Below are 22,265 nucleotides of genomic sequence, written 5' to 3' on the forward strand. Positions count from 1 at the left end.
AGGGAGGAGAGAATTCGGCAATTACATCAAGTAGAAGAGTGAGCAATCTAGCCAAATGCAAGCCCTCTTATTTATATGCATAAAGTGAAGGTATTAACCATTAGGTCTTAACACTTTAAGCACATATGTCCCCATGTCATAAACATGTCTCCCATGCTTCATTACTTTTGAATAAACTAATAGAAAGCCCATACTTTTCTTCTTTTATGCAAATCTCGAAAACTGCATAAAAAAGAGGAAAGTTAGTTTAAATTTTATAAACTCAAAGTTTATAAAATATAAACTTTGTCTTTTAAGTAAAAGACAAAAGGTTTTCAACTAGTCCAAAAAAGTTGTGCATGACTTATTAATTCCTACCATATGAAATAATATAATGTTACTTGCTAATAAAATTATTATTTCCATGAAACAAATAATTTCCAGTTTAATTATAAGAGTTTTATTGAATATTTATTAAAATCAATTTCTAATAAATAATCAATTGTATCAAGTTGTTAGTGTGACCCATTAGTATCATATGTTATTTAGCAGTATCACTTTAATATGACTCTTGAATAAATCTCCGATAGTACCCTGCTAGGCCCAAGAAACTTCGGATCTCGGATGCGTTCTTCGAAACTTCCCTACGCATTACCGCCTCAATCTTGTCCAGATCTACCAGAATACTCTCTTGGTTGATGATGTACCCTAGAAACTGCACCTCAACCAACCAAAATTCACATTTGGAGAATTTGGCATAAAGGTTCTCCCTCCTCAAGGTCTCCAACACCTCCCACAAATGCTGCTCGTGCTTCTCCTTGGTCTTAAAATAGATCAAAATATCATTAATGAAAACAATCACAGACCGATCGAACATTGGTCTGTAAACCCGGTTCATGAGATCCATGAACGTTGTTAGAGCATTGGTGAGCCCAAATGGCATCACCACAAACTCGTAATGACCATAACGAGTTTCGACGTCGTCTTCGGTATGTCTTCATCACTGATCCTCATCTGATGATACCCTGACCAAAGATCAATCTTGGAAAACCAAGTGAACCCTAAAGCTGATCGAACAAATCATCAATCCTCGGAAGAAGATAATGGTTCTTCACCGTTAGCTTGTTCAGCTCCCGATAATCAATACACATCCTGTGTGACCCATTCTTCTTTTTAACGAATAGGATTGGTGCTCCCCAGGGGGAACTGCTCGTACGAATAAATCCTCGGTCTAGCAGCTCCTTAAGCCACGTAGAAAACTTCTGCATCTCAAGCGAAGCTAGACGATACGGCGCCTTGATTTGTAACATTAAGTGTACCAAGCTAATTTGCATGGTTATTCACACCTTGTTTGTGATCCTCGGCATCCCAGTCACAAACTTGAAGGGCATAATCGAGATTAACATGCGATTGAAAAGTTAAATGAATCTCAAAAGAATCTAGGAGTTTCAATTCATTTAAAACTTAATAATAAATTTCGTTTTTCATGGTGGAAATTGGTAAATACCTTCAAATAATTTATAATTGGATTACGGCATCCCTCTTCCGAATTGTAGAATATTGTGTTGAATCCTAGCCTTAATATTTCATTTGGGTGTTATATTAAGGACTTAAATCAACTAACTTGAATTTCTCCCATTATACATGTCTAGGTCAGACAACTATGGTCTTCCCAAATCTTATGGAAAAAGCTTTCCTCATGAAGATGATATTCCACAAGACAATCAAGGTGAAATATTAATCCCTTCTTTGTGATGTAGTGGAACTTCACTTCCTCCACCTCCTCCAATAGTTCTCCATAACCCACAAGTTCAAAGACTTGAAAAGTTCAAGGTCACTCAAGCCCTATTGGCTAGCCAACACCAAGATGGACTGTGTGTGCACATGTCTTGGAGATGAAGTCACACATTGACAGGCTGAGAATGTTAGGAGTCGTTGTGTCAAGGAAGTTGGCTGTTGACTTGGTTCTTTGGTCACTTCCTGAGTCGTATAGTTAGTTTGTTAAAGACTACTATATGACAGACTGCGACATGTCCCTTATCGATCTTACCTATTTGCTAATTGTTGCCGAATCAGCAAAGATTTGGAGCAATGGTAAGGAAAATTTTATTGGAAGATCTACTTCCCAAACTTCCATGGACATTGACAATGGCAAAATTGGGAGTCCAGAAAAGTCTTCTCATCCCAATAGGAAAGAATCAAAGAGAAAGGCTAAGTTTGTGATTGTCCCGTGTACCATTCCAAAGGAGTCTGTTTGTTTCTATTGCCAAGAAAAGGGACATTGGAAGCGAAGTTGCCCTGACTACCTGAGAGATCTAAGAGATGGTAGAATGAAATTGTATAGCTCTACTTCAGGTAAGTCAACTATCTAACTCTATTAAGTTCTTATTTGTAGATTCTTAATACATGATGTGACATTTTGATGTTTTGTAGGATCAAAGAAAGCTTAAAGGAAAAGCATGTTGAGTCTGATTGCGAAGAGATAGATTTCGATTGCATGGTTCGATGATCGGATTTTTGAGCTGATGCTAGGAGTTGTAATAGATTGCTTAGGAATATTTAGAAACATAGTTTTCATATGTACTTGCATTGTAAGGACAAGATTTTTCGTGTTTTATAAATAAAGAAAGGACTTTGATTTTATCTTATTTATATTGCCTTTAAATGGCATTTGTGAAAATTGATTTTTGTATGTTTCTATTTTTAGCAATATGGATTTGATTCTTTCGTTTGTGGTAGTGTCATAATTTACCAAATAAGGAAAGATTCTCATCACCCAAGTTTCAATTGTCCAGAAACTTGGAATCGTGCAAATTGTATTGTGTGATAGATGAGAACCTTCTTCTTTGGGAAATTAAGACTGATTCCTTGTTCACATGTATATGTGAGTCAAGTGAAATCAAATTAGGCAAAAAGATAAAAGTTTCTCCAATCTGAAAAGAAAGGAGAGTACTTTAGTATCGTGTTTTATGATCATCTTAATGATTACGAAAACCATATCACAATTGATCCTCTAAGGACGCCTTAGTTCACTTGTATGGCTAAGAAGAGGAATCGTGAACTGTTGAAGTGGTTAATTCAAGAAGATAAATCATAATTCGTTCCAAAATCAAGTCTTAGAGTCATACTCCAAGACTGTGCCTTGAGTGACATAATCTTAAGAAATGTTTATAACACTTATCAAATGTAGATTAAATGTTTCTTACTCTTGTACATTTGAAATTGGTAAGTTGTGATGTTTTGGATAAAACAAAGACCAACTAAGACCAATTGTGTGAAGTGTTTTGTCTTGATAAGAAACCGCACTAACTCTTGAATATTTGTTTTTCAAGTAATGTTTCTTGACAAAGAGAGTCGTATATGTCAAGAGGTCAGTGGGAGTCTTAAAGATCTTGAAAAGCTTCAAGAACTAATCAAGAATAAACATATTGTTAATCACTAGCACACGACTTGAGGTTTGAAACCTATGGTGTTGACATATTCTTTTTTCTATGCCTATTCCAGTTAAAGTTGACTCTGCATGTGAGTTCTGTGTGTGCTCAATTGTTAGCATAACAACTTGGAAGCAATGGTAGGCCCTTGAGCTGTCAGGTGGCAAGAAATTAAGATTGAACAAGTTTAGTCCATATGATTTTGGGATTTGTCACTAGCCTTGTCTTGTGATTATGGTTATGACAAAATCACATGGATAGGAACACATACACCATAAAATCTAAGTGTCATAAGGTTTCTCTCCAATTCATGAAAATGATTGTGAGGAAACGCTTTCACTAAGTAGATTTTAAAGAGAATAGCAATTGTGATATTTTCATTCTTAAGTTCGATTATGATTACGACATCCCTCTTCATAGTTCGAATTGTGAGAAATGGCAAATAGTTTGAACATTTGGAACTTATCGTTGTATGTTCTGAATAGTTTAGACACACATATGAGCTTTCTAATAAAAGGTGTATGAGATTAGATAAAAGTTTATCGAAGCATCTCATGTCAGAAATCTGAACTGTGGTGAGAAAGTCAATAAAGTATTGATTTCTAGAAGTCCAACTGATTTTGGATACATGTCAAAGCTGGTGAGAGCATAAATGAAATGCTAGTAACAAAATAATTGTTTTGGTAGTGAGAGCATAAGTATTATGATGAGTGTTGTGAGTTAGCAATACAGTTTATAGAAAACAAAAGTTTCAATTCGCAAAGTTGTAGAGTTTGAAAAGTTGTTTTGCTATAATTAAGGGAGAAGAACTTATACTTCATTTCAAATCTAAAAGCTTAGATTATGACATTTTAATCAAATTTAGTCAAGGACATATATGAATGTTATATTAAAAAGATTCAACATAAGAAAATTCTATATATGGAAATGTTATAGCAAGGGACTGGTAAAGTATCAAGTCTTTATGTAAGACATTATGAATCGTGTCCCATATGCTTCGGGTATAGGATCGATTGCATATGCTATAATATTTATGTATTCTGAATTTTCCAAATGCCTAGGGCATTAAGAGGGAAAAGGACTAGAACCGGATATGACTAAAGTTATTAAACAATTGTCAAGGACGATCTGAGGTTCGCTAAGGATTGGTTGCTTAAAGACAGTTGGAAGTATAGTAATGAATGGACCATATGGATATAATTCTGAATAGATAGGATTCTATTAAGAATGGATAGTCATATGGAAATTATGGAAAAGTTTCCATAATGGGAGTTGGATATCAAGTATCTATGAGTAAGTTAGAAACTTTTATGCAAGAAGGATGTTCAAAGGAATACACCTTGAATATGAGACTTCGCTTCCATGGAATTGGTCCAGTAACCAATGTCCAAAGGGAATACTTTGTAATGTCTGTTGCCAAGTCCTTATGACTTTTGTGCATAGTCATTACAAGAGGCTCACTACATAAAAGCTTAGAATCTAACAGATTACAGTAAGTGGCAAGGACTTGGTATTCTTACACTTACGATAAGGATTTGGAATTGTGAAATGAGTGTCATTGGAAATGTTTACAATTGATCTATTTCACAAAGTAAGGACCATAAGTAAACATAGTGTGCATGCTTGGAGCATGGGATGACTATTGTTTTAATTCAAGTATTTAGTTGATTCATCAAAACATTATACAATGAATAATGTGTAATCAGTATGGTGATTAAATAAAAGGTGTTTTATTTATATTCAAAAGTTTTGAGACCATATTGGATCCGGTTATTCTTGTGTTTCACTTTGCATGTTTTGACTTCCCGAGTAACTAGGTTATTCAAACTATCTACAGTCAATCATACTTTGGAAGTAGGTATTGAGGCAAGACTTTCATGAATTCGTCTATAGACTGTCTAAAGTGTTTTAGACATAGTGTTTTGGACATAATACAAGTTTGTTGCAGTGTTCATGAGTATTTTTGGAATAAGATTTGAGTATTGGATTAAACTCACGCTCATCTGAATCACTTCATGGATTTTATCACGAGTGATTGTGGGACGATAATATCTTATATTCTTGAAACCAAGACATGTGAGTTGTATTTTACAATTCGGCTGCACATTGACATATGTAAACGCACCAGTAACTTGGTGTTATAAGACATATTGTTGTGTGTGATTTTATGAGTAAGTACAAGAAAACATTTGAGTCGAAGTTTATCCATTCATTTTACCCAATGTGGGATAAAAGCGATATAGATTTAGTGATGACAACCCTAAGTGCTTGGCCAAGCCTGGACTGATTTGATTTGTTCAATTAGTCGGTCGTCATAAATAAGAAATCGGGAAACAACACATGAACAGAGAGAATGATTATAATCCATGTATCAGTTCATACGATATCTAGAATGGAGGAATATATGATCCCTTATCTAATGGACGCGTCATTTGACTAGCTTAGAGTTTGATATCGGCTTTTGAGAGCTACGATTGCTAGTCGGGATTTTGGAGTCGTACTTGCAATAATAGTTATTAGACTTATTCAAGTGGGAGACTTTTGAATTAGGTGTCTAAGCCTATAAATATATTTGGTATGTACTTGACCCGAGAGTAGCATGGTCCATTTGGGTTGCCTTCACCAGAACAATCTGATAGGATGGATATTTGAGAAAGAGGTTATTTATGATTTATTAATATATTACAAGTATAATATATTAATTGAGAAATCATAATATTTAATTAGTATTAATAAAGAATTAATTTGGAATTAATTTAGTGATCAAAAGAGACTAATTAAATTAACGGGGACTGATTATGTAAATCAGTGATATATAGTGTTTGGGTTATTGATCCATGATGGGCTAAGTTTATGTAAGTATCCATAAGAGTTAGCCCACATGAGATATGGATCACAACCTAAGTGTATGGATTAGGGTTTACCCATGACCCTTGGAATCCTACACTATATAAATGTTACCCCTTAGCCAAAATCGACACCTATGTATTCTAAGAGAATCATAACTGATTTTGGAGTGTCTAGCCTCTCTTTCAAAGTCCTCTTGTGTTCATGGTATTTGTGAACCATTTGAGGCAGCACACTTGAGGTGCTAAGCTCTTGAAAAGCCAAAACTACAAGCTATAATAAAGAGGTATTATTCTAACTAGTTTTATGATTCATGTACCAAAATTGTATGCTAGTTGTAGGCTTCAAGCTTTGGAAATTTTGTTGCATGTATAACTAGAGAAAACTTAGATCCAAAGCTATTAGGGTTGTATGTGCACCATAGGAGTGTTATAGTACACAAAACCCAACAAGTGAGAATAGGATGTATGTGTATTCTAGTGGGTGATGTTAGGGTCGTTGTGATGATCTTCTGAGACAAATACGGGTAGGTGTGGAAGGTAGTATGGGCCCGTACTACCCGAAGCACAGAACCCGTACGCATAGCAGGGAAGTCACATCTCCTAGGGTTTTGTTGTTTAGAATAGCTCATATGGTATGAAATGCGCTTTATCTAATGTTTTCTTGTTGATTTTCAGTATGGTGATCACAAGGGGATCCGGATCAGGAGCTAGAGCGAGTGGCCGGGATAGGCTGTGGTTGACTAAGGATGAGATTAGGGCGTTGATTTCTTCTAAGGTTATGACTGTTATCCGAGGTCAAATACCAGAGTTGTTCGGGTCTATCAAGACTGCCATGATTGAGTACTTTGATGACCATTGCGCTGCACTTACCGAGGTTGTTGTTGCTGCAGCTACCACGGTCGTTGCAGCCATTGGGGCTTGTGGAGAAAGAGCCTTCCAGTACTGGGACTTCAAAAATTCGAAGCCCCTGGTGTTCGATGTGGTTTAGGATCCGATCATTGCTATGAGGTGGTTGTCCGATGTTGAGGGATGTTTCTTTACTTGGTCCTGCCCAGCTAACCAGAAGATCAAGTGCGCCCTGAACCTTCTCAGGTTGGCGGCGAAGGATTGGTGGAGGTTGGTTACTAGCTCTTATACTCCGGAGCAGAGGTTTGTTGTATCATGGTAGTAGTTCTCTGAAATGTTCCTGAGTTTGTTGCTTTTGAGCAAGCTCAGTATTTGAACATGCTCAAAAAGAACATTTCTCATTTTGTTTCTACTCAGTGCTATGGTACACTTGTGGAGTTATAGGAGGCGGTAGATTGAGTTGGAGCTCCAGACGAGGGAGTGAAGGCAGGATCTGGTGCTGTCGCAGCCTGCGACGAAGCGGTTCAAGGCCGCTGATGTGAGATATGGGAGTCATAGGGGCCTCACTTATGAAGTGCAGAAAGGTTCATGAGGGTCCTTGTCGATCTACTTTTAGGTGCCACAAATGTGGCAAGGAGAGGCATTACACCAAGGACTTCCACCAACAGGTTCCAACACTGACCACCAGTATCTGTTATCACTATGAGCAGGTTGCCCATGTGAAGGCCAATTTTCCTTTGCTCATTACAGGACCGACGCAGGCTCCAACGCCAGTTACTTTGAGGATCACCGATGGGCGTTAGGGTAGGGCAGAGCCACCGAGGGCTCGAGGTCGTGCTTTTCAGCTCACGGCAGAGGATGTCAGGGAGGCGTCAGACGTCGTTACTAGTATATTTCCATTTATCATTCTGTTGATTATTTTATGGTATGCTTATGTTTATGTTTCTGATAGGTACATTCTTAGTGAATTCTTTGCATGCTCTTGTGTTATTTGAATCGAGCGTGAGTTGGTCCTTTGTAGCTTATTCTTTTAGTACGTATTTCGATATGACCCTTGGCGAGTTGGAGTGTCCTTTGCGGGTTTCTATCACCAACGAAAATGGGATTTTTGCATCCATAGTTATCAAGGTTGTATCTTGGAGATCTTCTGGGTGCCTTATCCAATTGATTTGATTCCTATCCCCATGGGGAATGTATGTGTGATAGTAGGGATGGATTGGCTGAGAAGGTTTGGTGCTATAATTAACTGTGAGGGTCAGCGAGTGGTAGTTCGAACCCCAAGTGAGGGAGAACTGGTCATCTATGGAGAGGGTATCAGGATTGGTTCAGGGTTTTGTTCGACTGTCAGGGCTCAATAGTATATTCAGCATGGTTGTATAGGTTATATTGCCTATGTGGTTGATACACTGGTTGGGGAATATGCATTGGTTTTAGATGTGCTAGCTGTCAGGTTGTTTGTTGATGTGTTTCCAAAGGAATTACCCGGTGTGCCTCCCACGAGACAAGTTGAGTTCAGGATTGACATAGTTCCATGTGCGGCAATGATTGCCATGGCGTTGTAGTTTGGCACCGCCTGAGATACATGAGTTATCCTCTCAGCTTCAGGAGCTGTTAGGCAAGCATTTCATCAGACCAAGTAGTTCACCGTGGGAGCACCGATATTGTTTGTCAAGAAGAAGGATGGTTCACACCGGATGTGCATTGATTACCTGGAGTTAAAAAAGTTGACGGTGAAGAACCGTTATCCCCTTCCACAGATTGACAACCTCTTTGATCAGTTGTAGGGTGCATCTTGGTTCTCCAAGATTGATTTGAGGTCAGGGCATCATCAGGTGAAGGTTAGATAGGAGGAAGTGGAGAAAACCGTGTTTCGGACTCGTCATGGTCATTACGAGTTCGTGATGATGCCATTTGGGCTCACCAATGCGCCTGTGGTGTTTATGGATTTGATGAATCGGGTGTGTAAGTTGATGCTAGTTATTGTTTTATTGATGATATCTTGGTGTATTCCAAGACCAAATAAAAGCACAATGAGCACCTTCGAGAGCTTCTGGGAGTATTGAGGCGGGAACGGTTGTATGTCAAATTCTCGAAGTGTGAGTTTTGGTTACGAGAGGTCAAGTTCCTAGGGAATATCGTTAACCAAAATGGGATTTAAGTCGATCCGGCCAAGATTGAGGTTGTGATGTAGTGGGAGGTCCCAAAGTCCCCCTCAGAGATCAGGAGTTTCTTGGGTTTAGCAGGATATTATCGGAGATTTATCCAGGATTTCTCCAAGATTGTTGTACCCCTCACTCGTCTGACAAGGAAGGGCATGGATTTTCATTGGGGACCTGAGCAGCAGGTTGCATTTGAGACACTATGACAGAGGTTATGTGAGGCCCCGATGTTGACCCTTCCGGAGGGTGTCGAGGATTTCGTTGTATTTTGTGATGCATCCATCACCGGTTTGGGGCAGTTCTTATGCAGAGGGGGTGAGTGATTGTGTATTCTTCTCAGCAACTGAAGTCGTGTGAGGCACGATATCCTACTCATGATCTGGATTTGGAGGCAGTAGTGTTTTCCCTCAAGATTTGGAGACATTATCTGTATGGGGTCTGATGTACCGTCTACACGGATCACAAGAGCATGATGTATATCATGGACCAGCCAAACCTGAACATGAGGCAGCGCAGGTGGCTTGACGTGGTCAAGGATTACGACTACGAGATCCTTTACCATCTGGGTAAAGCAAATGTGGTCGTAGATGCTTTGAGCCGCAAGTCGGATGGATCTTCGGGTGGGGATACGTGTATGAGGATATCCATTGATTCTCCACTTTTGGATTTGATCAGAGGGGCACAGGAAGAAGGAGTCAAGAAGGAGAACTGGAAACATGAGAGGATCAGAGGCGAGATTGACAAATTTTTCACCGATAGTCGGGGATTGTTGACTCGGTGTGGTCGGGTTTAGGTTCCGTTTTCTGGCGAGGTCAGGTAGATAGATTTGGAGGAAGTACATAAGGCTTGCTTTTCGATACACCTGGGAGCCACCAAGATATATCGGGATTTGAAACTAAGTTACTAGTGGTCGTGTATGAAGCGGGAGATAGCTTGGTACCTTGAGAGGTGTTTGACCTATAGGATGGTCAAGGCCGAGGACCATAGGTTGCATGGCAAGCTGCATCCTTTGGAAGTTCCCATGTGGAAGTGGGAACAAATCACCATGGATTTTATCACCAAGCTACCAAGGACTGCCAAGGGTTTTGATGCTATTTGGGTCACCGTGGATCAATTGACCAAGAGTTCCCACTTTTTGGCCATCCGAGAGAGCTCCTCGACCGAGAAGTTAGCCGATGTGTATGTTCATGATACTGTTGCTCATCATGGGGTTTCGGTTTCCATTATATCATATCGAGATGTTCGGTTCACTTCAAGATTCTATCAGAAGTTCCACGTGGAACTGGGTATGAGGTTGCATTTCAACACTTCTTATCATCCGCAGACTGACGGCCAGAGTGAGCGGACCATACAAACACTTTAGGATATGTTACGGGCTTATGTTATAGATTTTGATGGAGGATGGGATTCCTACCTACCTCTCGCAGAGTTCTCCTACAACAGTTATCACTTTAGCATTAGTGCACCACGCTTCGAGCTTTTGTATGGTCGGAGATGACGTACCCCAGTTTGTTGGGGGGGGGGGGAGGTTGGTCACAAAGTCATGAGAGGACTAAGTTAGTCCTCCATACTACAGAGCTCATTCAACAAATCAGACAGAGATTACAGACAGCTCAGAGTCATACATGGGTGTGGGCAACATGTTACCATACCCAAAAGGTGTCACATCATCATCCTAGTCATACATGGGTGTTATAACACCCACGGTGGAAATGGGCAACACCAAATAACATGTAATAACACCCCTTATTTTCTATTTTATTTTTTAATTTTTTTTTATGTTTTTAGTTTCTATATATCTAATTTCTTTTTTTATTTATGTCATAATATTTATAATTATCATATAAATTAAATCATAAATTAAATATAACATTTAAAAAGTGAAAAATAAAATCTTAAATCCTAAATTAAAAACAACATAAAAAGTTTGCAACTAAGGATAAAACATTTAAAAACCTAAAATCCAAAAAAAAAAGACGAAAAAAATTACATTTTGACCTAAATTATTCATCTTCAGTATCATTGTAGATATGATCTGTCAAGTCTTCTCAAAGTTGTTTGTGTTATCATTGGTCTTGAATATCAACGACTCTATGTCAGTATTTCGTTATTCCTGGTTGAAATTAAATGTGTCCATGTTCTATAGGCGAATACTCCGCAATGGTTCGTCCTTTATCTTCAATCACCATGTTATACATTATGATACATGCATACATAATATCTCGTAGAGTGTCCAACTCATATGGTCGTGCTGCATGTTCAACTATGTGTCATTTTGCTTTCAGAACTCCAAAAGCACGTTCCATGTCCTTACGTGCTCCTTCTTGTCTTCTCTTGAAAATTTTGTCTCTTGATTCTATCAGGTGTTGAAATGTTTTCACAAACGTGGAATATGGTGGGTATATTTCATCCGTGAGGTAATACCCGAACTTATACTCATAGCTATTTATTGTGAAAGGAGCATCTAGTGTCTTTCCTGTCAAAAGGTCCTTAAATATTGGTGACTGATCAAGAACGTTTACGTCGTTGTTAGAACCCGCAACTCCGAAAAAAGCATGTCAAATCCATAATTCTTGTGAAGCAACAACCTCTAATACTAATGATGGCGATCCAAGATGACCACTTGTGCATTGACCTTTCCATGCGATAGGACAATTTCTCCATATCCATTTTGTGCAATCAATGCTTCCAAGCATACCCTGAAAACCATGACGTTCTTTATGTGACGCATACAGTTGTTGCATGTCATTCAATAAAGGTTTGCGTAAGTATTTGTCACCGAAGGTTTCGATAACACCTCTCGCCAATCTATACAAACTTTCTCGTGTAGTTCACTTTGATATCCTCATATGGAAGTTGATCCATACACAACAATTTTTCTCCATACACAACAATTGTTGCTTTAAAATGTTGTATTGTACAATTATATAATGCATGAATTGTTGCGTATGGTAAAAAAATTGTTGTGTACGAATCGTTTCCCTTCTCATATAGTCATCAATAGAATCGGGCGACTCCCCCCAAGCCATAAGCTTGATTACAACAACATATTTTTGCAACCCTGTAAAACCTTGTTTACCTCTCGCATCATATCTCATTTGGAAATATTCATACCTAAACATAAATTTAATTTTTAAAACAATTATTTAATAATCTAAAGAACATATATTTAATTTTTAAAATAATTATTTAATAATCTAAAGAACATATATTTCACTTTTAAAATAATTATTTAATAATCTAAAGAACATATATTTAATTTTTAAAACAATTATTTAATAATCTAAAGAACATATATTTAATTTTTAAAATAATTATTTAATAATCTAAAGAACATATATTTCACTTTTAAAATAATTATTTAATAATCTAAAGAACATATATTTAATTTTTAAAACAATTATTTAATAATCTAAGGAACATATATTTAATTTTTAAAACAACTGTAATTTACAGTTGCTGCTTTCCATTGCATTGGCTATCCATTGAAACATATTTTTCCACGAACGAAACCTTCTGTTAAAATTGCTAAAATTGCTAGGTTGGTGGACACAATTATCCGCAAAATAATCGACGTTTATGTCCTTCTTCACGATCTATGTTCAATGTCGCACGTCTGGTCAGTAGAGGAGTTGGCTCTAGGGGTAGTCTGTCCGTAACATATCGGTACATCATACCCGAACATATCATCCTCGTCGATATCTTAATATAATAATTTTTTTTTTAAAAATTAACACGAGGCATTTCATCAAATGGTCTACGTGCATATACTAAACTCTATTATAATATGATAAAGGAACATAGAACTGAATTTTGGTAAATTCATTTATTAAAACATAGAAGATACCTATAAATGCTCTTCAACAGCGCTTCCTTCAACACCGATTCTTCCATCGTCTCCAAATCGATACAGTTATGTCATGGGTAGTTTAGTCAATTTTCAATGGGAGGGGGTACAAAAAAAATCTGGATTGGGTAAAGAATGAAACGTCACCGGATCAGAGAGAGAATATGATTCCTTATGTAATGAAGAATTCAATTCCTTAATGTAACCAAACACCTTTTTTTTCTAAAGAAAGGAATGATCTTTTCTTTTATTCTTTATTATTTTGATAAACGAAACAACGAAAAAACCTTTCTATTTTCTAAAATTCTATACAATTATGATGAAGCCTAAGATTTTCAACAAAGACAAGTATCCACAACTCCGGGTCCATCTATAATAAAATATGTAGTATTATTATATGTAGAAGATTAGACGTGAATGTCTAAAATCTTTTTTTTTCCTTCAAATCCAAAAAGGTTTTGAAAACATGATTATCTTAATATATCTTTTTCTCACTTTAACTTTGTCTTAAACCAAATCTTTGCCTTTTTATCCAAAAGAATTTGGTTAAAGTGTGGTGCTCATGAAAATCCTTTGCAACAAGAATTCCATTACAATGGCATATGGAAACCATGAATTGATATTTGATATACAACCTCAACCTCCACCACAACTTTTTCTTATTTTCCTAATGTATACAACATGGATGATGTATAATAATTCATGAAGAGTTGCATAATTCCTCATTAATCTAAACTTAAAAAAACAAAATCCAAGATTAGAAAAACATATGAATGATAATCAACATTCACTTGGAAGAACATTATAGAAATGGTAAACCTCATCATCATCAATAACCCCAACCTCAGTCTCACAAACCGAGCAACAAACCGGAGTAAATGACTCACCATCAACTGCTAAACTTTTTCTAAATCTTTTTCTTTTTAAACTTCCTTTATCATCTGATGATGATGATGATGATACTTGTTGTCCTTTCTTGATCTTGCAATTTAACACAAACATTGCTCGATATTGGGTCACATATTTTTCATGCCTAATAAGTAACAAAACAACAAACCCCACTTTCAGTATTTCAAGATACAACAAAGCTTCTAAAATCAATTCAACACAACATAGCAAGCTAGCTTTTTAGAACAGAATGAATAAAGCGTCTGAATGAGAGACTAAATGACCATTTTACCCTTACATGAAAAGGAAACAGGGGGATGAAAATACCTTTGAGACTCGAGGCATAGGGTTGTGAAACATGCAGGACATGTGAGAACTGCATCAGAATATTGACCTTTTCTTTTCTTTTGAATCCAGAGTTGATCTTTATCATCAAGATTTGGATCATATAACTCAGGCTTCACAGAATAGTCTATTACATCATCATCTGATGAAACTGATTGCACACCAGAAATGTCAAGAATATATTATTACATTTTTATGTCATTAAATAACTTGAAACAAGTATTTCCAGTCAACTACTATATATTTTAGGTCAACAAGACAAGATTGTTTCAAGTTTTTACTACTTTATGTTTCTTCTTTATTTACCCCATCCAATTTGTTTAAGATAAAAAAAAAAAAAAAAAAAAAAAAAAAAAAAAAAAAAAAAAAAAACTTGTTGATTTTATAAACCATAACTTTCCAACAAATATATAATCCAAACATATTTACAAAACTTACCTACATCTTGATCTTGATTATTGTCTTTTTCTTTACTATCAATAGATTCGTTTATAAGAACATCCTCCTTCTGTTGAGACATCTGCAAAGAGATCAAGTTTTAAAGATCATGTCATGACTATTTTAACAAAACTAATAAGTATAATAAGTTAATAACCAATAGTTCCAGTCCTATATAGGGTTTAGGATTTAGAATAAAGAGTAATATGGAATATTCTGTATCTTTAATTTATAATTACGTTAATTCATTGTATTCATCCATAATATATATGGAAACTCGAGTTCTCACACATGTAACAAGCATACTTTGCTAAAAGCCCCAAAACTTTACTTACAAGTGTAGTACTTTTTGATAAATGTACTTTACAACATGAGAAAAAAAAAGAGTGAGTGTTATATTTAGTTAAACTTTTGAATGACATACTTTGCAATCATAAAACTTGGTCTGTTTTCTATATTAGCCATTGTTTCTAACATTGCAAATTGTGAAGTCCCATTTCCTCTATTGTAAAAGATATACTGATCTACAAGAATTGCCCATATGTATCCTTAATCACCCATCTTTATGATTTTGTGAGTACTAAGTAATAACTCATGGATACTGTCAACACAGCATGAGAGCACCTATCACATTCCCCGAAGAACTGCACCCTTAAAGCACCTGATATAATGATGCAGCAACAGGTAGAAACATCCTTGCTTTGAAGCTCAAATGTACTAGGACTGATTCATAAAAATCATAAGATGTCTAAGCGAAAAGCATGGGTAATCACTCATATACCATTGCTGATCTTCAAGATTCCCCCTTTCATATGAAAATTTATTGATCCAGCCTATGTATGGAAACTAACAGTTAACATCAAGTACATCAATGGAGTAGTTATCAAACACACGCTCTGTTGATCTCTAACATGATAAGAAACGAGTAAAGGCAAAACCACCCAACCTCTAAGATTCTTCCTATCAAGAAATCTAATTCAAGAGTTCATCAAATTTTGCAGGCGTTCTATTGGATTCGTCATAAAATGTGGCAAGATAGATAATGAAGGCACAGGCTGACTTTGACACAATAAAATTCCCAATAAACAAACAAGTTCACCTAGCCACCATACCGAATCGGAAAACCCCTTCCAGTTTGAAAATTATGAGGGCTTACAACAAGATGGCCACTTTTACTCGAAACAAATCCTAATTGGTGAAACAAAATGTTATGCTGCTTCAAAAAAAAACCCTAGAATACTCTAATTTTAGAATTATACCGTTTTAAACGATTAATTGCATTTCGAAGAAAAAGAATATGAATTCGACAAGATATAAAGTAATTTGAGATTTTATATTAAGTTTCCATCGGAACTTACGAGATAGAAGTGATACTAGAAATTTCAGAAGACCAAGTGCGCGAGGTTCTGGAAGCAGCTGTGGCAGTTTAATCAGTATCCGGTGGGCGGTGGCGGACGAGATTGGCGCGGCGAGAGACTGTATAGGACTTTCAAGTTTTCAACTTTAGCAATCACTACCGACTACCCCTGACTCTCCTTTTTTACAATATTTCATCATGCAAAAAATTGTTTTTATTTATCATCTTCTTATGTATTTGTCGGTTTCAGTTAAACCAAATTACAATTTAGGTATAATGTTTTCTAAGTTGCTTAATTTTATGGCAAGATAATAACATTTAACATATAATCATACCTTCAATTACATTTGGTATCACCTATTAATGGGTTGATTTTCACTGAAATGACCAAAATTTGGAACCCAACAATCATGTTTTTAACTTATATCAACTTCCCAAAATACATTTTCTGAATTAGTGAAAAAAAATTTCATGGAAAACGCAACTCATCGTCAATGATGAATCTAGGATTTAAAATCATGAGTGTCCATTTGAATAAGGTAACAAAATAAATGGTTTAATTTTTTTTTTTTTACTAAACGGGTCGGTTAGTCAATAAAACCATCTCATACATATATATTATTAACTTTAATACCAACATATATTAAAGTTATTAGTAAATGTCTTACAATTGTTCGTCATAGTCGGTAGCTAGATATGGATAAAGGGGCATGACATACATATGGTGAGCTACAACAATGGTTAAAGAGCCTAACATAGCTAGGTTAAGAGATAATTGAGCATGCCATGACGTTGTTAGAATCTCATATAGGCTTTTATGGCTCTGGCCCGTAAATGGACCTTTATGAGCTTCTAAAATATCTTTTAGATCTAAGCCGTAACTTCAATCAAATAAGAATAGTTTCTTTCGTTGGTAGACTATTCCAGTAAGATGGAATCGAATCTGGTTACCGTATTTCTTTCTTAGTTTTTATCGATTCCTATAATGTAAAGAATAACAATTTGAATATTGAATTTTTGAATAGAAGAAATATATCTTTTTTTGTTTTTTTTTATGAGAAACAATCTGTTGTTATGTTATTTCGTATTGTAAGAATAATCTCTTTCTTATTTCTTTCTTGACTCAATCTCTTTATCCAGTTAGAGTTGGATTGAAGTTATTATAGTTAAAATACAATTTATCAATACACTGTTTTTAATATTATTAACATATATTCTTTAATATATACACTGTATAAATAATTCATAAATTAATCATATAAACTAAATAAATAACCTAATCAACCATATAAAAGATAAACATATAAAAGAATCAAATGAAAAATTGTTTACGGATTGTACACTAAGTGTTATAATTGCTTTTCTTTTAAAAGAATATAATATAGTAAATTTGTAATTTTCTCATTTTAAACTAGACTAAATAAACTATCAAGAATATTATATTGAGTAATTTCACAGTTTAGTCCAAAATGCAAATCTAGTGATGCAGCTCACAGTAAATGTATATTGTTTTTGCTTAAAACTACTGATTTTCTGCTTTTTAGAAATACCTAGGCTATGGTTAGTAACTTTCGATTTCCTACGCTAGACTTTTTCATATAAACCTAATATTGTTTTTGATTTATATACATTATATTAGAAACTAGATGTTTGACTCGTGTATTGCACGGGTTGATTTAAAAAAAGATTAAACATTAACGTATAAACAGAAAATATTTTTTAATGTACAACTTTAAAATAAGAAATAGAGAAATGTATTTATTGCAATTCAATATCATATATATATATGATATTTAGTACTTTACATATATAAGTATATGAGTTTAATTTTAAAAATTAAAATAAACCAAAAATTGACAAGTGTATAATATTTATTTCAAAAATACCACAGAATGACAAGTGTCAAAACTCATAAAAGATTGACATGTGGCAAAAAAATCTTCATTTATTAAGGAGGATAATACTAAAATGTAACTTTCACTTTTTGAGTGAAAGTTATTGTAGCACACGTCTCCATTCTTATGCACAAGGTACAATTGACATGTAACCATTTTCCAAACGCAATGTACAACTCACTTTTAACTTTCATTCCATTCTTTCGGTACCTTCCAGATATACGGCCACCACCAACGATTACAGTCGATCTCTTTTTGTTTTCCCTCTTGCTTCTCCTTCTATCCTCTCTGCTCTCTCCGTTGTTCATGCCACAACCCCCAACATCACTTCATCTGGCTCCTACATCTTTTCCGGTAATTTTCCACTCTGTTTCATACTGATTTTAGCAATTTGTATTTCGATTTTGTACCTTAACAACGAATCAAAGGAAATTTATTTGTAATCATTTATGCTAAATATAAAGTATCTCATGTAACTTTCAACTCAATTTATGTCTGTGTATGTGAACATCAGACATACAACTTACCCTTTTTTTAATGCTTTATATATACAAAACAAGAAGATAATTGTGTTGTATTGATATCATATGCATTTTTAATATTTATTCGCTTTAAAGGTCTGCACCTAATACTTCTTGTTTTAACGTATAAAAAGAATGAAACTTCAAAAGGGATGTGCTCCCGGTTGCTACATATATCGATTGCAATTAGGTAGTGCAATTTTGATGATTTGCCTTTTTTTTGTTCTACGAAAGACTCAACCCTTTCTTTGTCACTGTAAATGCTTGTCTTTCCTTCCCATGTATGTAATTTTCTTATCATCACACCCATTTTCCCAATTTCTTTTTGCGTCTTCATATCTACTCAAAATAAGAGTTGGAACATACCTAAACAATAGTCACTTTCAGCTAAATATGTGTTTACTCATACTTTTCATCTTAAGGACTCAAACCTTTCTTTGTCACTTTAAGATGAAAAGTTTGTCTTTCCTTCTATCTATGTAAGTTCCTTATCATCACACCCATTTTCCCAAGCTTTGTTTTGATTTTGTATCTTCATAGCCACTTATCTACCCGTACTTTTCATCTTAAAGACTTTCTCTTTCAACATAAAATTATAATATGTGTTTACTTGATACAGATCACCAACAGACACATAACTATGAAGTAAGTATTCATACTTGTCATCTTTAGCATCTCCTGTTTTAACATATAGAATGTGTTTTCGTTTGCTTTCTGTTAGAGCAGGTGTTTGACATTATTACTGTCTAATTACCCATCACCTACATCAATTGCATTTGGGTAGTGCAGTTTTTATAATTTATCTACCCTTTTTTTTCTATGAAGGATTAAAGGTTGTCTTAGAGATTAATGACCTGTGTTTATTTGTGGTAAACATTTCAAATCATAGGTATTATTTTTTTATTTGCCTTTCTTCTTATATCAGATATACTCACATTTTTATTGCTATTATCTATTTAAATACTCGTAATTTAGCTGTCACTATATATAAAGAAGGAATAATGGCAACAAAAATCACAAGTTCACCACGACCACCATTTTGTAAGGTGTTGTTTATTTTTTGGAAAAAACCTCTTCAGACCTCTTATTGTTGCGCGGCGCAGCACACACGCAACACTTTTCATCTCGCAGTTGGTTGCAGAAGTCTTCGGATTAAAAAACATTTGTACGTGTTTCCTTGGCGCAACATTTGTTTTGCCTCTTCTTACCTTTTCCAACCTCTCCTTCTTTTGTTTTTTTTTTTTGCTAAAATATTGATTATATATTACTGAAATCTTATTTCATGTTTTTTTTTTCGTTTATTCTTGTTGATTTTTTTTTTCGTTTTTTTATATTGAATAATAATAATTTGTTGATGAAATATCATTGTTTTATGCTAAAATATCTTTATTTTTTTTGTTAAAATATCATTATTTTTTGCTGGAATATCATAAATTCTTGCGGAAATGTCATACATTATTAAATTTTCGGTATTAAAAATTTATTTTTGAATTATAAAATCAGTTTATTTTAATTTTTAAATATCTGCAGCAGCATGCAGATGTTAAAAAAAACAAACACGCTTCTTAATACACTCTGCAGCCGTTTATTCCACCTCTTCTACTAAAAAGGGTTGCAAAGATGGTCTGCAGACTTTATGGATTTTTGCTTCAAAAAAACAAATAACACCCTTGTTTGTTTTTTGGAAAAAAAAACATCTTCAGACCTCTTATTGCTGCGTGGCGCAACACACACACAACACTTTTCATCTTGCAGCTGTTTGTTTTTCAGAACTCTTCAGATTAAAAAATATTTACGTGTGTTCTTATTGACGCAACACTTGTTTTGCCTCTTCCAACATCTTTCAACCTCTTATTCTTTTTTTTTTCCTTGTTAAAATATTGATTATATATTGTTGAAATCTTATTTCATATTTTTTTGTTTTGTTAATGAAATATCATTATTTTATGTTAAAATATCTTTTTTTTGTTAAAATATCATTATTTTTTGCTAAAATATCATAAATTTTTGCTAAAATGTCATACGTTATTAAAATTTATGTATTAAAAAAATATTTTCGGATTATAAGTTCAGTTTATTTTAATTTTTTAATATCTGCAGTTGCATGCAGATGTTAAAAAAAAACAAACACGCTTCTTATTACAATCTACAGTCGTTTGGTCCACTTTTTATACTGCAGAGGGTTGCAGAGATGGTTCGCAAACTTTATTTATTTTTTTCTTCAAAAAAACAAACACCACAGTTATGTTTTTTTTTTTGTCCGCAAAGCTTCCTAGCCTCTTCTGTCTGCGCTGCACAGACCACACGCAAACATTAGTCTTCACAGACTGTTTGTTTTTTTTGAAGACTGCAGACCTAAAAATGTCAGCGCGTCCTCTTTTTGACACATATGTGGACCAGAGTCTTCTAACATCTTCTAGCCTAAAAAAACACATATACTTTACTTTTTTTAGTTTTTTTGAATTTATATTTATTCCAACTTTATTAGTGATAAACAATTTGAAAAAAAAAAGTTACAATACTTACAAAAAAATTCGATGACACAAACATGATATTTTTGACAAATTTATAAATAAAAGTTTATTACAATAATGATCGTTGAAGTTGTTTATATATATATATATATATATATATATATATATATATATATATATATATATATATATATATATATATATATATATATATTTTTGTGCCAAATTTTATAAAACATTATTAAAAAAAGCATCGTCAATTTCTTAGAAAAAATATTTATGAAACGTTTTTAATTGATTTAATTGAAAAAAAATCGAAATTTATTTTCATTCATTTATATATCAAATTCTTTGATTCATAATTTAAACGTTTAGGCATAACTTTGCGAAAAAAAACTGTTGGTTTTTATTAAATATATACGTTAATTTGTACGATTTTTATTTTCACTTTTTATATAATAATACATAAAAGTTGATTTACATTTATTAATTATTTATAACAAAGTCATAAATATATTAAAAATCACTTTGTAGTTAAAAAATCAGTTTATTTAGATTTTAATTTATTTTAGTAGCCTGCAGATGTTAAAAAAACAAACAGTCTTTTTTTTTCAGACTGCAGACATTTGGCCCACCTCTTCTGCTACAGAAGTCTACAGATGTGGTCCGCAGATTGCAGACATTTTGCCTATGAAAAAAACAAACAACACCTTAATGAATCTTGAAGACCTCGAAATTTTGTAGTTATTGAAATTAGCAAACGGTTTTATCTACCTAAATAACTTTATGGTGTGTTTACGGCGACCCTTTATGAATCATGGAGCCAAATATGGATCGTAGCCTTAATTAAATAATTTTATCTAGGGTAATTATTTTTAAAGAATTATTATATCAAACTAATCGGAATCTCATTTTGTAGATGTTAATCCCAAATAACAACACCAATCTTCATCCTCCTCTTCTTCTACCAACTAAAAACTCTAAAATTCTTTTCAAATCCATCATTCCTAGTGTAAATACTGAAAGATTTAAAATCACTAAATCTCTTATGGAATGTAAGCATAAAGATGGGAATCTATAAGTGTGTATTTTCATAAGATGAAAACATAGTTTGATAGAATGGCTAACCTTGGTATTTAGATTTAGAAGACGTATACCATTTACTGGGTATTGTGCTCTCTTCCCACTTCATTTCATGACTACTTTATGAACAACAAATTGGACAATCCCAATATA

At 34.3% G+C, this 22,265-nt stretch overlaps 1 protein-coding gene across 2 annotated transcripts; it reads right to left on the reverse strand.

The window, feature by feature from the left end:
• Positions 1-13,630: 13,630 nt before the first annotated feature.
• Positions 13,631-16,327, reverse strand: LOC145102258 (E2F-associated phosphoprotein). Of its 2 annotated transcripts, XM_079039640.1 has the most exons (5): positions 16,141-16,327; positions 15,564-15,615; positions 14,783-14,864; positions 14,327-14,495; positions 13,631-14,144 (listed from the first exon to the last, which is right to left on the reverse strand). In XM_079039640.1, the coding sequence occupies exons 2-5, from the start codon at positions 15,564-15,566 to the stop codon at positions 13,892-13,894; spliced, it is 507 nt and encodes a 168-aa protein (XP_078895766.1). In that variant the 5' UTR covers positions 15,567-15,615; positions 16,141-16,327; the 3' UTR covers positions 13,631-13,891. The 2 variants fall into 2 exon arrangements, with proteins under 2 accessions (XP_078895766.1, XP_078895767.1); XM_079039641.1 differs by lacking the exon at positions 15,564-15,615.
• Between the last annotated feature and the right edge of the window lie 5,938 nt (positions 16,328-22,265).

Source organism: Lactuca serriola, chromosome 4, assembly GCF_051521515.1.
Source record: "Lactuca serriola cultivar US96UC23 chromosome 4, Lser_US96UC23_V15, whole genome shotgun sequence".
NCBI lineage: Eukaryota > Viridiplantae > Streptophyta > Magnoliopsida > Asterales > Asteraceae > Lactuca > Lactuca serriola.